At 33.4% G+C, this 11,755-nt stretch overlaps 3 protein-coding genes across 7 annotated transcripts; 2 read left to right on the top strand and 1 right to left on the bottom strand.

Annotated features, from left to right (window-relative positions):
* Nucleotides 1-234: 234 nt before the first annotated feature.
* On the top strand, nt 235-4,551 carry LOC123923192 (hydroxyisourate hydrolase-like). The gene is made up of 12 exons (XM_045975899.1): nt 235-595; nt 1,178-1,233; nt 1,313-1,388; nt 1,502-1,573; nt 1,699-1,786; nt 2,135-2,393; nt 2,601-2,716; nt 2,894-3,114; nt 3,368-3,396; nt 3,495-3,582; nt 3,846-3,936; nt 4,082-4,551. The coding sequence occupies exons 1-12, from the start codon at nt 376-378 to the stop codon at nt 4,326-4,328; spliced, it is 1,563 nt and encodes a 520-aa protein (XP_045831855.1). The 5' UTR covers nt 235-375; the 3' UTR covers nt 4,329-4,551.
* LOC123922979 (hydroxyisourate hydrolase-like) lies at nt 267-9,491 on the top strand. 4 transcript variants are annotated; one of them, XM_045975686.1, is made up of 13 exons: nt 267-331; nt 5,573-5,842; nt 6,356-6,411; nt 6,481-6,556; nt 6,674-6,745; nt 6,852-6,939; nt 7,276-7,534; nt 7,724-7,839; nt 7,927-8,147; nt 8,391-8,419; nt 8,517-8,604; nt 8,871-8,961; nt 9,093-9,491. In XM_045975686.1, exons 2-13 carry the CDS (start codon nt 5,623-5,625, stop codon nt 9,337-9,339), a joined length of 1,563 nt encoding a protein of 520 aa, XP_045831642.1. In that variant the 5' UTR covers nt 267-331; nt 5,573-5,622; the 3' UTR covers nt 9,340-9,491. The 4 variants fall into 4 exon arrangements, with proteins under 4 accessions (XP_045831642.1, XP_045831603.1, XP_045831691.1 ...); XM_045975807.1 differs by lacking the exon at nt 267-331 and adding an exon at nt 6,221-6,275 and having other exon boundaries at nt 5,702-5,842; XM_045975647.1 differs by lacking the exon at nt 267-331 and having other exon boundaries at nt 5,479-5,842.
* Nucleotides 9,492-9,518: 27 nt separating this feature from the next.
* On the bottom strand, nt 9,519-11,755 carry LOC123923558 (universal stress protein PHOS34-like). 2 transcript variants are annotated; one of them, XM_045976285.1, is made up of 4 exons: nt 11,369-11,755; nt 11,173-11,276; nt 10,351-10,472; nt 9,519-9,900 (listed from the first exon to the last, which is right to left on the bottom strand). In XM_045976285.1, exons 1-4 carry the CDS (start codon nt 11,583-11,585, stop codon nt 9,813-9,815), a joined length of 531 nt encoding a protein of 176 aa, XP_045832241.1. In that variant the 5' UTR covers nt 11,586-11,755; the 3' UTR covers nt 9,519-9,812. The 2 variants fall into 2 exon arrangements, with proteins under 2 accessions (XP_045832241.1, XP_045832302.1); XM_045976346.1 differs by having other exon boundaries at nt 11,173-11,267; nt 11,369-11,643.

Genomic DNA, 11,755 nt, shown 5'->3' with positions numbered 1-11,755 from the left:
AATATATGTCTTCGTAAAAATTACAACTATAAAAAAAAATATAAACTAATATATTATTTTAGTTGATTATTCTAATATTTTATTGATTTGAAATATTGTAAAAATACAATTATGCCCCTTAATTTAAATATGTGTCTAAAAATAAAAAAATTGAGAAGGGGTTGATAAGTAAATTCATTAGTATCTTCATTTAATAAATTTAAAATTTAAAATGATATTATAAAAATATAAATTAAGGTAATATTCAAACCAGTTAAGTGCTCGACTGTTTATTTCTTATCCTCTATGGGAATGAAGTTCGGTATTGTCTTTTTTTCCACACACCTAAAAAATGGAACCACACAATTGTTTGAGGAATACCAGAAAACATAGAAGATGGAACAAGCAAAATATTTGATCCTTGTTTTCTTTTTGCTTCTAAACTTGGCTGTAGCTTTAGGAGTGTTGTTGAGTAATAATGATGATGATAACTATAGCAGATATGATTTCCCAAATGAGTTTGTTTTTGGGTCAGGCACATCTGCTTATCAGGTAGAAGGAGCTGCTAATGAAGATGGAAGAACTCCTAGCATTTGGGATACCTTTGCTCATGCTGGTTAGTTCTTTTCTTCTTGTTTTTCTTGTTATCATTTTTGGAATTTTTTATGATATGTATTTTAATTTTTTTTATGATATGTATTTAATATTTTTGAGAAAAAACTCAAGTTTCACATTAAGGCCTAAAAAGGTTTGTCTGAATATATGTTTATAAAATAAAGACAATTTTCACCTTACAGACCGATTTTGTATGGTTGACTTAGGCCTAACTCTCAATTCTAAGATGGTATTAGAACCTCTTCCACAATCCGCTAACCCGTTGCAATCAGGTTTCTGATCAGGTCATCCACCATTTATATCCGCAACCCCAATGGTGTTAAGTGGGAAGAGTTTATAAAGAGTGACACTCATTTGTATGTTTAAAAATGTCAGTGAGAAATTAAACTATCATTATATGAAATGAAACTATAATTGTTGATGCAAAACCATTGATATGTCTTAAGTTATAAGCTTTTGGAATAGTCCAAAACCAATTCACATTAATTGAGCATAGTAATGTACAATTTAACTATATCATTCACATTAATTGAGCATTATAAACCAATTCTCATACTTTCATCTAAAATTTTCTTATAAAAAGGGTTTGCGCACGGAGGAAACGGAGATGTAGCATGTGACGTGTACCACAAATACAAGGTAAACAATACACAAAGCTTCTATCTGTCTAATTTTTCCCAGTGATACATTTTTTAATATGATTCATCTGTTCATGCAGGAAGATGTGCAGCTCATGGTTGAAACAGGCCTTGAAGCCTTTCGATTTTCCATTTCTTGGTCGAGATTGATACCAAGTATTCTGCTCAACTTAAACTTTATAGTATAAGTGCGGTGAATTTTAGATTACTTTTATTTCTTTCTGGAGTAAAGAATGAATGTCTTTGAAAATGCTTTTATTTAAACTCAGATGGGAGAGGACCTGTCAACCCGAAGGGATTGCAGTACTACAACAATCTCATCAATGAACTCATTAACAATGGTTAGATACGAGTTTTCTTAATTCAATTTAAGTTAAAGCATGCCTTAATTAAGATTTCATTCAAAATTTATAAACATGAAAAGAATTATATTTTTTTAAGTAATACAAGTCTTTCCCTTATGCAGGAATCGAACCACATGTCACTCTACACAACTATGATCTCCCACAAGCACTTGAGGATGAATATGGAGGATGGCTTAGTCGTGATGTCATGTATGTTCTGTGCAACTATAGTGTATTCCCTCCGTGACACTTTATAAGCAAAATTATGCATTATAATGTATAAAATTATGTGTGGTACTATGTGATTGATGCTTGAAATAAGACTCTTTTCGTTAATCATTAGTTCCCTAAAGTTGGTCACTATGTGGTTAATTATCTTAATTCGAGTTTATAGTTAATATTATGATTCTCCTTGCCTCACTTGCTTGTATGATATTTTGTCAAACACACTTCAATGCTTTGAAGATTTCTTATTCTAAAAAATGTATTTATTATGAAGAAATATCCTTATATTGCAACATTTGACAAATGATAATTATGACTTGAATGTCAATGCAGAAAAGACTTCACAAACTACGCAGATGTGTGTTTTAGAGAGTTCGGCGATAGAGTCAAGTATTGGACTACTGTGAACGAGCCCAATATCTTTGCCTTAGGTAGTTATGATCAAGGAATCACCCCACCTCAGCGATGTTCTCCTCCATTTTGTATTATAGAGAGCACTAAGGGCAACTCAACATTTGAACCATACTTGGTAGTTCATCATATTTTGTTAGCACATTCTTCAGCTGTGAGATTGTATAGAAGAGAGTACACGGTATATCGCCTAATCTTTTTTCACACCAGTACTTTTCTTGTGGATTTGTCACTCTCTAGATGTTTTGATTGGAAAAGGCTTCAAATTATATACTTAACCCTTATTGGGTTCTGAACCTTTTATACTGGATTTTTAATATTTTTCGACATACAGAAACCTTGTAGGAAAATAATGTTCATGATTCCTTAGAGACTAATTACATTGCAGGAGGAACAACATGGATTTGTTGGTATATCTGTCTATACATTTGGGATAGTTCCTCATACAAATACAGAGAAAGACAAGGCAGCTTGTCAACGTTTCCGCGATTTTTATCTCGGTTGGTGAGTTTCTGATTCTAAAATTGATTGAAATATTTTTTCTACTTACTTTAAATATTTAAGTACTCTCGGTTCCTTATATCATTTAAGATCAATTTTGAGGCTTATAATATTTTTTGTTGCTGTTTATGACTATATTGTATAAGGATATGACATTCTCATGTGCCTATTTTATGGCAGGATTATGGAACCCTTGATTCGCGGAGATTATCCCAAAATTATGAAGGCAAATGCAGGTGCAAGAATTCCGGCATTTACAAGTCGTGAATCCGAACAAGTTAAGGGTTCCTACGACTTTATTGGCATAATTCACTACACCAAATTAAATGTCACAGACAATTCTGATGCGCTGAAGACAAAACTGAGAGATTTCTATGCAGACACGGCTGCAAAGCTACTCGGTATGTATTGTCTGTTTAAGCATTGTGGATTTTAAAGATTAAAGCTATATAACCTTGCTGTACTAATTGCTTTTGTCATTATGATTATGTTGTGTTCAACTAGCTGAACCCTAACATCGTTTAGCTTAGCATCTGATTCCCCTTTCCGCAGCGCGCACGTATCACTTGTTGAATAATTGGTGGAGCAAAATAAATCATTTTTCTTTAAACAGAGCAAAAATGAATAATTCCTTTGTTTTCCGTGGTTTTGCAGGTCAAGAGGGTATACTTACAGAGGACGAGGTAACAGTTAAAAAACTAATTATAATGATCATCGTAATTAATTGGTTCAATCACTAGATTACTTCGCTATACCAACCATCTTTATTGACTTGACTCAGTACCCTGTCGCACCATGGGCTTTACGAGAAGTGCTGGATATATTCAAGATTTTTTATGGCAATCCAACTATATTCATTCATGAAAATGGTATGTGTATCTCTCATTCAAGATTTCATTGATTACAACACTCTTTTAGGAAAATCGTATATGGATGTTGATAGATGTATAATAAATTGCATTCTCTGATAGAAGTATAATATACTAACAACTAACATTTGCATGAAATTGTAAACAATGATTTAACAATGATTTTGCGAAACATTTGTTATCATTGTTTAAACTAATGCTGCATAAATAATATCAGTTCCAATGGATTGAATTATTGATGAAAATCGGGTTTGTCTTGTTAGGCCAACGGACAGCAAGCAATGCATCGCTCAATGACGTATCAAGGGTGAAATATTTGCATGCATACATCGGTAGTGTGCTTGATTCCTTGAGGTATATGATTGCAACTCCATCTTACTATCTGTTGAACAATTATATCTCAAAGTTGTCTTTGAAGCAAGTTATCGTCTAATAAATGATACGCGATGCTTTGATACATTATCTGATAAATTTCGTTGTCATGTCTTATTTTCTTCAGAAATGGATCAAATATAAAGGGATATTTTGCGTGGTCTTTCATTGATTCATTTGAGTTGCTGGATGGATATAAATCAATCTATGGGCTGTACTATGTCGATAGGAATGATCAAGAGTTGAGAAGATATCGAAAGCTCTCTGCAAAATGGTACAGCCAATTTTTAAAGGGTACAAGATCCGCTCTAGTTGGTGCTATTGAACTCAAGAACGATCCATTGCTTGTTTCTGTTGAACTCAAGAATGAATAATTTGTATGCTTTAGTGTGGTGCTACATAGTGGTGTTTCTTTTTAAAGTGTTTCAGTTTCTTAAGTTAGTTGGTAGTTGGTTGGGTGGTTAAGAAATCTGTTAGTAAGCAGTTACTCATTATTAGAAGCAATGTGCCGTCTATTTGGGCAATGTAGTACTAGTACAATTTTCCAACTCAAAACTTAATCAATCACAACTTGAGCAACACCTAAAATTTATGGCATAGGATTGAATTAGATAGAACAAAATGTTTAACATAGTATTACATTCTCTTCAAGATTTGGTGAACCACATGCTATGAAGTCATGCATCTATTGACGCACTAAACTTGTGACGGGTGTCTTAAAGAGTACCATATAGTTCTCATCTTACGGATTGATTTTGTAAAATTGAGTTAGGCTTGACCAAAATTTTAATATTTTTTTATTTGTGACACATCAACTTGCCATCTCTATATTTTATGTAATTTTTTCTTTTTCTATCTAGACAATCTCACATCCTATGAAGCACGAACACTTTTATGATTAGGCGTGTCGCGGTGTCCGACACGTGTCGGTGGGTTGTTTAAAAGAATTAAAAAAAATCGCTATTTTAATCTTCGAAATAAAATTTTGGTTCTTCAATTTTTTTAAAGAATTAGAAATTAACCCTTAAAAATCAGTTTCTAAAATATTCTTGTACCATACATATATTTTTACCATTAAATTTATACACTCGTTCCATCATATCTTATTTAATTAATGATGTGATTTATTAATTTAAGGAGAATGTTAACTTGTGCTCTTAAGGTACATGTTAAGGAAGCAAAAATAGAAATTATTAAATGTTAATTGGTCCATTTTAACTTTTGAAGCATTAAATTTCTTGTATCATTAAATGTTGAATTTCTATTTTGGTATATCTTAACATGTGCCCTAAGGGCACATGTTAACAAGACCCTTAATTTAATGATAAAAACATTTGTTTTATGAAAAAAAAAGTTGTCCGAGACATAATCTTATAGCATCTCTAATACATTTCACAAAAAAAAAAAAAAAAATGATATTTATTGAATACTTCCATTGAGAAAAAGAAAGAAAAAAAGAACAGCTATTATATATATATTATTAAAAATATATAAATTAATGTTAAAAAAATTATAAATTAAGGAAATATACAAACCACTTAAGTGCTCCGGTGTTTATTTCTTATCCTCAGGGGCAAGAAATTTGGTGTTGTCTTTTTTTTTTTCTCACACTTAAAAAATGGAACCACACAATTGTTTGAGTTTGAGGAATACCAGAAAACATAGAAGATGGAACAAGCAAAATGTTTGATCCTTGTTTTCTTTTTGCTTCTAAACTTGGCTGTAGCTGTAGGGGTGTTGTTGAGTAATGATGATGATTATAACTATAGCAGATATGATTTTCCAGATGAGTTTGTTTTTGGGTCAGGTACCTCTGCTTATCAGGTAGAAGGAGCTGCTAATGAAGATGGAAGAACTCCTAGCATTTGGGATACCTTTGCTCATGCTGGTTAGTTCTTTTCTTGTTTTTTTCTTATCATTTTTGGAAATTTTTTATATGTATTTTAATATTATTGAGAAAAAACTCAAGTTTCACACCAAGGCCTAAAAAGTAAAAAGTTCGTTAAGAAGTTGACATCGGTTGTTCCGAGATGACTTGAATATACCTTTATAAAAAGGTTGGTTAAGTGAAGATTGTCCTTAATAATAAACACACGTTATAGGACTTTTTAACATCCCGATGGTATTAGAGCCTCTCCACGATCCGCTGCTATCAGGCATCTGATCGGGTCATCCACTATTTATATTTGCACCGCAAGCCCCCAATAGTGTTGGGGGCGAAGAGTTTATAGTGACTGACAATCATTTGTATGTTTCAAAATGTCAGTGAGGTATCAAACTATCATTGCATGTGAAATGAAACAAACTGGGAATATGATATAGTATGTACAATTTAACTATATCATTCACTTTAATTGAGCATTATAAACCAATTCTCATACTATAATTTTCTTACAAAAAGGGTTTGCGCACGGAGAAAACGGAGATGTAGCATGTGATGTGTACCACAAATACAAGGTAAACAGTACACAAAGCTTCTATCTGTCTAATTTTTCCTAGTGATACATTCTTTATCTGTTGATGCAGGAAGATGTGCAGCTCATGGTTGAAACCGGCCTTGAAGCTTATAGATTTTCCATTTCTTGGTCAAGATTAATACCGAGTATTCTACTCAACTTAAAACTTTAGTACACAGTGATAAACAATGAAATTTAATGTTCTTTATGTACTTTTGCAGTAAAGACTGAATGTGTTTGAAAATGCTTTTATTTCTCCTCAGATGGTAGAGGACCTGTCAACCCCAAGGGATTGCAGTATTACAACAATCTCATCAATGAACTCATTAACAATGGTTAGTTACGAGTTTCTTAATTTCATTCAAGATAAAACATGCCTTAATTAAGATTTCATTCAAAATTTATGTTTGTTCAAGTAATACAAGTCTTTCGCTTATGCAGGAATCGAACCACATGTCACACTACACAACTATGATCTCCCACAGGCACTTGAGGATGAATATGAAGGATGGCTTAGTCGTGATGTCATGTATGTTCGGTGCTCCTATAGTGTATACATTATAATGAATAAAATATAGCGCGGTACCCTCAAATCTAGGAAAAACCTTCATCTTAAGGAATAAAATAAGACTATTCGTTACTCGTTAGTTCCCTAAAGTCGGTCACTATGTGATTAATCATCTTAATTCGAGTTTATAGTTAATATTATGATTTTCCTCGCCTCACTTGCTCATATGATCTTTCGTCAAACACACTTCAATGTTTTGAAGATTTCTTATCCTAAATAATGTGTTTATTAGGAAGAAATATCCTTATATTGCAACTTTTGACAGAAATGAGAATTATGACTTGAATGTTGATGCAGAAAAGACTTCACAAACTATGCAGATGTGTGTTTTAGAGAGTTCGGCGATAGAGTCAAGTATTGGACTACTGTGAACGAGCCCAATATCTTTGCCATAGGTAGTTATGATCAAGCAATCACCCCACCTCAGCGATGTTCTCCTCCATTTTGTGTTATAGAGAGCACTAAGGGCAACTCAACATTTGAACCGTACTTGGTAGTTCATCACGTTTTGTTAGCGCATTCTTCAGCTGTGAGATTGTATAGAAGAAAGTACAGGGTATATAACCTAATCTTTTTTCGTACCGTGTACTTTTCTTTGTGAATTTCTTTTGTTATGGTTACTCTACTCTCAAGATTATAGATTCGCAATGGCTTCAAATTATATATACTAGATTTTTAATATTTACCGATATATAGAAACTTTGTAAGAAAATAATGTTGATCATAGAGACTAAATACATTTCAGGAGGAACAACATGGATTTGTTGGTATTTCTCTCTATACATTTGGGATAGTTCCTCTGAAAAATACAGAGAAAGACAAGGCGGCATGTGAACGAATCCGTGATTTTTATTTTGGTTGGTGAGTTACTAACTCTAAAATTGGTTGAAATATTTTCTCTTCTTCCTAATTTAAACATGCAAGTCTTATGTGCCTATTTTATTGCAGGATTATGGAACCTTTGTTGCACGGAGACTATCCCAAAATTATGAAGGCAAATGCAGGTGCAAGGATTCCGGCCTTCACAAGTCTTGAATCCAAACAAGTTAAGGGTTCCTATGACTTTATTGGCATAATTCACTACACCAAATTTAATGGAACAGACATTCCTGATGCACTGAAGATAGAACTGAGAGATTTTAGTTTAGACTCCGCTGCACAGCTACTTGGTACGCGTTTTATTATGTTTAAGCATAGTGAATTTCAAAGATTAAAGAGATATAAACTTGCTGTACTAATTGCATTCACCTCATCTTTTTCATTGTGGTTCTGATGTTTTCAACTTGTGAAACACTAACATCATTTATCATCTGATTCACTTTTTCATTAGTGCACACAACCATGTTTATCACTTGTTAAATAGTAATTGGTAGAGTAAAATGAATTATTCCCCTTTTTCCGTGGTTTTGCAGCTCTACAGGATATACTTGCTGAGGAAGAGGTAACAGTTAAAAAGCTAATTATAATTTTTATCTTAATTAATTTGTTCAATCACGAGATTACTTCGCTATACAACTATCTGACTTGACCTGACTCAGTACCCTATGGCACCACTGGCTTTACGAGAAGTGCTGGATACATTCAAGATACTTTATGGCAATCCTCCTATATTCATCCATGAAAATGGTATGTTTACCTCTCATTCAAGATTACATTTGATTGCAATGAGTCTCTTTTAAGAAATTGTCTTTGGATGTTGATTAAGTTATTGCATATTATGATTTTCAAGTATTTTCCATCTTCAATTGTATGGAAATGTAATTAAGTCTCCAAGGGTTCAACAATGATTTGCTGAACCGTTCATAACGCTTGTTATCGCTGTTAAACTAATGCTTCATAAGCAGAGTTCCAATGGATTGAATTATTGATGAAAATCGTGATTGTCTTGTTAGGCCAACGGACAGCAAGCAATGCATCACTCCATGACGTATCAAGGGTGGAATACTTGCATGCATACATTGGTACCATGCTTGATTCCTTGAGGTATGTGGTTACTTATATCCAATAAATGAAAACAATGTCGAAAAACACAGATATAAAAACAAACACAACTGACATAAACATCTATGCTTTGAAACATTATCTGATCTTTTTTCTCATATTTTTCCCTACAGAAATGGATCAAATGTAAAGGGGTATTTCGCGTGGTCTTTCATTGATGCACTTGAGTTGCTGGATGGATATAAATCAAGCTTTGGTCTGTACTATGTTGATAGGAATGATCCAGAGTTGACAAGATATCCAAAGCTCTCTGCAAAATGGTACAGCCAATTTTTGAAAGGTGGGAGATCCTCTCAAGTTGGTGCAATTGAACTGAAGAACGATTCATCACTTGTTTCTGTTGGACACTTATTCCAGTAGTTGTTTTATAATTTGTACGCATTAAAGTGTTGTTACACAAAGGAGCTGACGATTGTGGCTTACCTCTCTTTCCAGTATTTCCTCGTGTTTTACCAAAATAATGTCAGCAATCAAACTTTCCAATAAGAAATGAAGAGAGAAATATTAGCACATATACGATTCCTCTATTTTGCTTATGTTTAAGACTCGGGGAGTATTATATTTTTCATTCATTCAATTTATCAAGGCAAACAACAGTCAGTTTGCGGGGGGGACAGTTTTTAGATACACATTAATCTAAGAAATTTTCATATACAAAATAAAATAAGGCCCCGGGTAAGGGGGCAACAACAATCCAACACTTACATACTTTCTATCATAAACTGCAAAGCCAAATGCCATAGGATAAACTAAGTCACAAACTTTCTGAGAACATTACTATTTTGCTTTTGCTGAAAGTATATATTTATTTTTGTAGGATATGCCAATATAGATCAGTGCTTGGTTTTTGGCTTCTTCACAATCATCACACTGCAATGAGCATGATGAGCACAATAGTCACTCACACTACCTAAAACTGCCCTGCAAATTCAAAGTATAACTGAATTAGGAGATTATGATGAAAAAGTCAAATGAACTTACAAAACAAAACGTGTTATCGTTGGTTAAAATCGAAATGATCATATGGAGTTTATAAAAAATTATAATTGGTAACATTTCGTAGAAAACTGTATGTGAAAAGTTTATACATATAATATGCAGGTGACACACAAAAACTACTGCTGCCTATCTGATCTGCAGATTATATTAAGTGTGGCAAATTACATTTAATCAAGTTTTTGGCAACATAATTTTGTGTTTGTGACAATATTGTGACGATATATCGGCTTAATTGGAAATGTTAGAACTAAATTCAGCAAAATCAGAGTATAAGCCATTCACAAGTTTCAGAAAAGTGCTTATTATACTTCAATCAAAATCACCTATCATTGCAAACCAAGTACGATAACTGTGACCAGAATGAAACCGTACCTTTTTATAGCCCCATAACCGTGACTTCCGACAACCAAGATTGAAGCATGGTACTTGTCGACTGTATCACAAAGGACATTTCTAGGATCACCTTCCACAACCTCCACTATTACATTATTTACCTGAGAAAATTAAGTTATCAGCTAATGATTGTGCGGTGCAGGTGTATAAAGTAAGAGACATGAATATGGAAACTCAATAATGCCACTCCAAAAGCAAAATATATAAATACAAGATTATACATGTATGTTTGGCTCCGCTTTTAGAGGGGTTCAAATTGATTTAGAGATGTAGATTTTTTTTGAACGGCAAATATATTATTAACTCAGTCTCTGCACCAGACGGACAAAGACTGGTGAAAAAGGAACAACATAACAGTCACAGAGGCGCCATGTATATGACACCGAAAATAAACACCAAAACAAACATCATCTAATCGAGATCCACATCCTAATCCCATAATCAGAAAGACACCCCTCAGCTTCCAGGCCACCAGAGAAGACATCAACCCGACCCAAAAAGTTGTTAATGTAGAATTGATTTCGACATGTTTGGTTTCTCTAGAGTTTGAAGCTAGAAATTGTAAATTTTGATTCCAAAAGTGATTTCTACACTCAAATATGAGTATATTCAAACATAAATCACTTTATCTTCAACTCACTTTTAATTAGAATCACCTTTACATAATCAATTCACTCAAAATCAATTTTTCTCACCGCATCAAACATGTTGTTGCTTCATAGTTCATATGATTAAATAAACAGAGATTGAAAAGCATCAAATTGAAGAAAGTTGAGAAGAAACAAAAATAGAAATGATTACCGATTTCTTAATGCAAAGTTGTTTAGCACTATCAGCAACTCTAGCAGCAATTTTTCTCAAATCAGAATCCACAATTGGTAAAACCTCAGCAGCTCCTGTGTACACTAACCACAAAATCATTCATTCAATTACCTAAACTAAACAACATCAACAATACAAAAGTATAATGAAATTGAAATAGAAGAAATAATTATACCAGGACCAGCGAGACCAACAGAAGAAGTAGCGGAAGGTCTAGCATGAACAAGAACAAGCTTGAAAACAGAATTGTTGCCGGCGGTGAAGAAATGATCAAGAGTCCATTTGAGAGCGTAAGCACTGTGATCGCTCTCGTCGATTGCAACAACCATCACTGGTTGTGGTTGTGGTTGTGGTTGTGCTTTCTCTGATGATTCATCTTTGCTCGTTGCCATAACAGAATTTTTACCAATTACTCTCTCTCTCTACTTCACTTTGCTTATAGACGCAATGCAACACAAACGGCCATATATTATATATACACGTGTTATTTATTTTTAATGATTTATTTATTTGTATTATGTTATTGTTACTTGTGGGAAACGAAAACAGGGTGCTGATTCTG

This window comes from Trifolium pratense, linkage group LG1 (assembly GCF_020283565.1).
Source record: "Trifolium pratense cultivar HEN17-A07 linkage group LG1, ARS_RC_1.1, whole genome shotgun sequence".
NCBI classification, from domain to species: Eukaryota; Viridiplantae; Streptophyta; class Magnoliopsida; order Fabales; family Fabaceae; genus Trifolium; species Trifolium pratense.
This window is presented reverse-complemented; position numbering and strand designations above follow the sequence as displayed.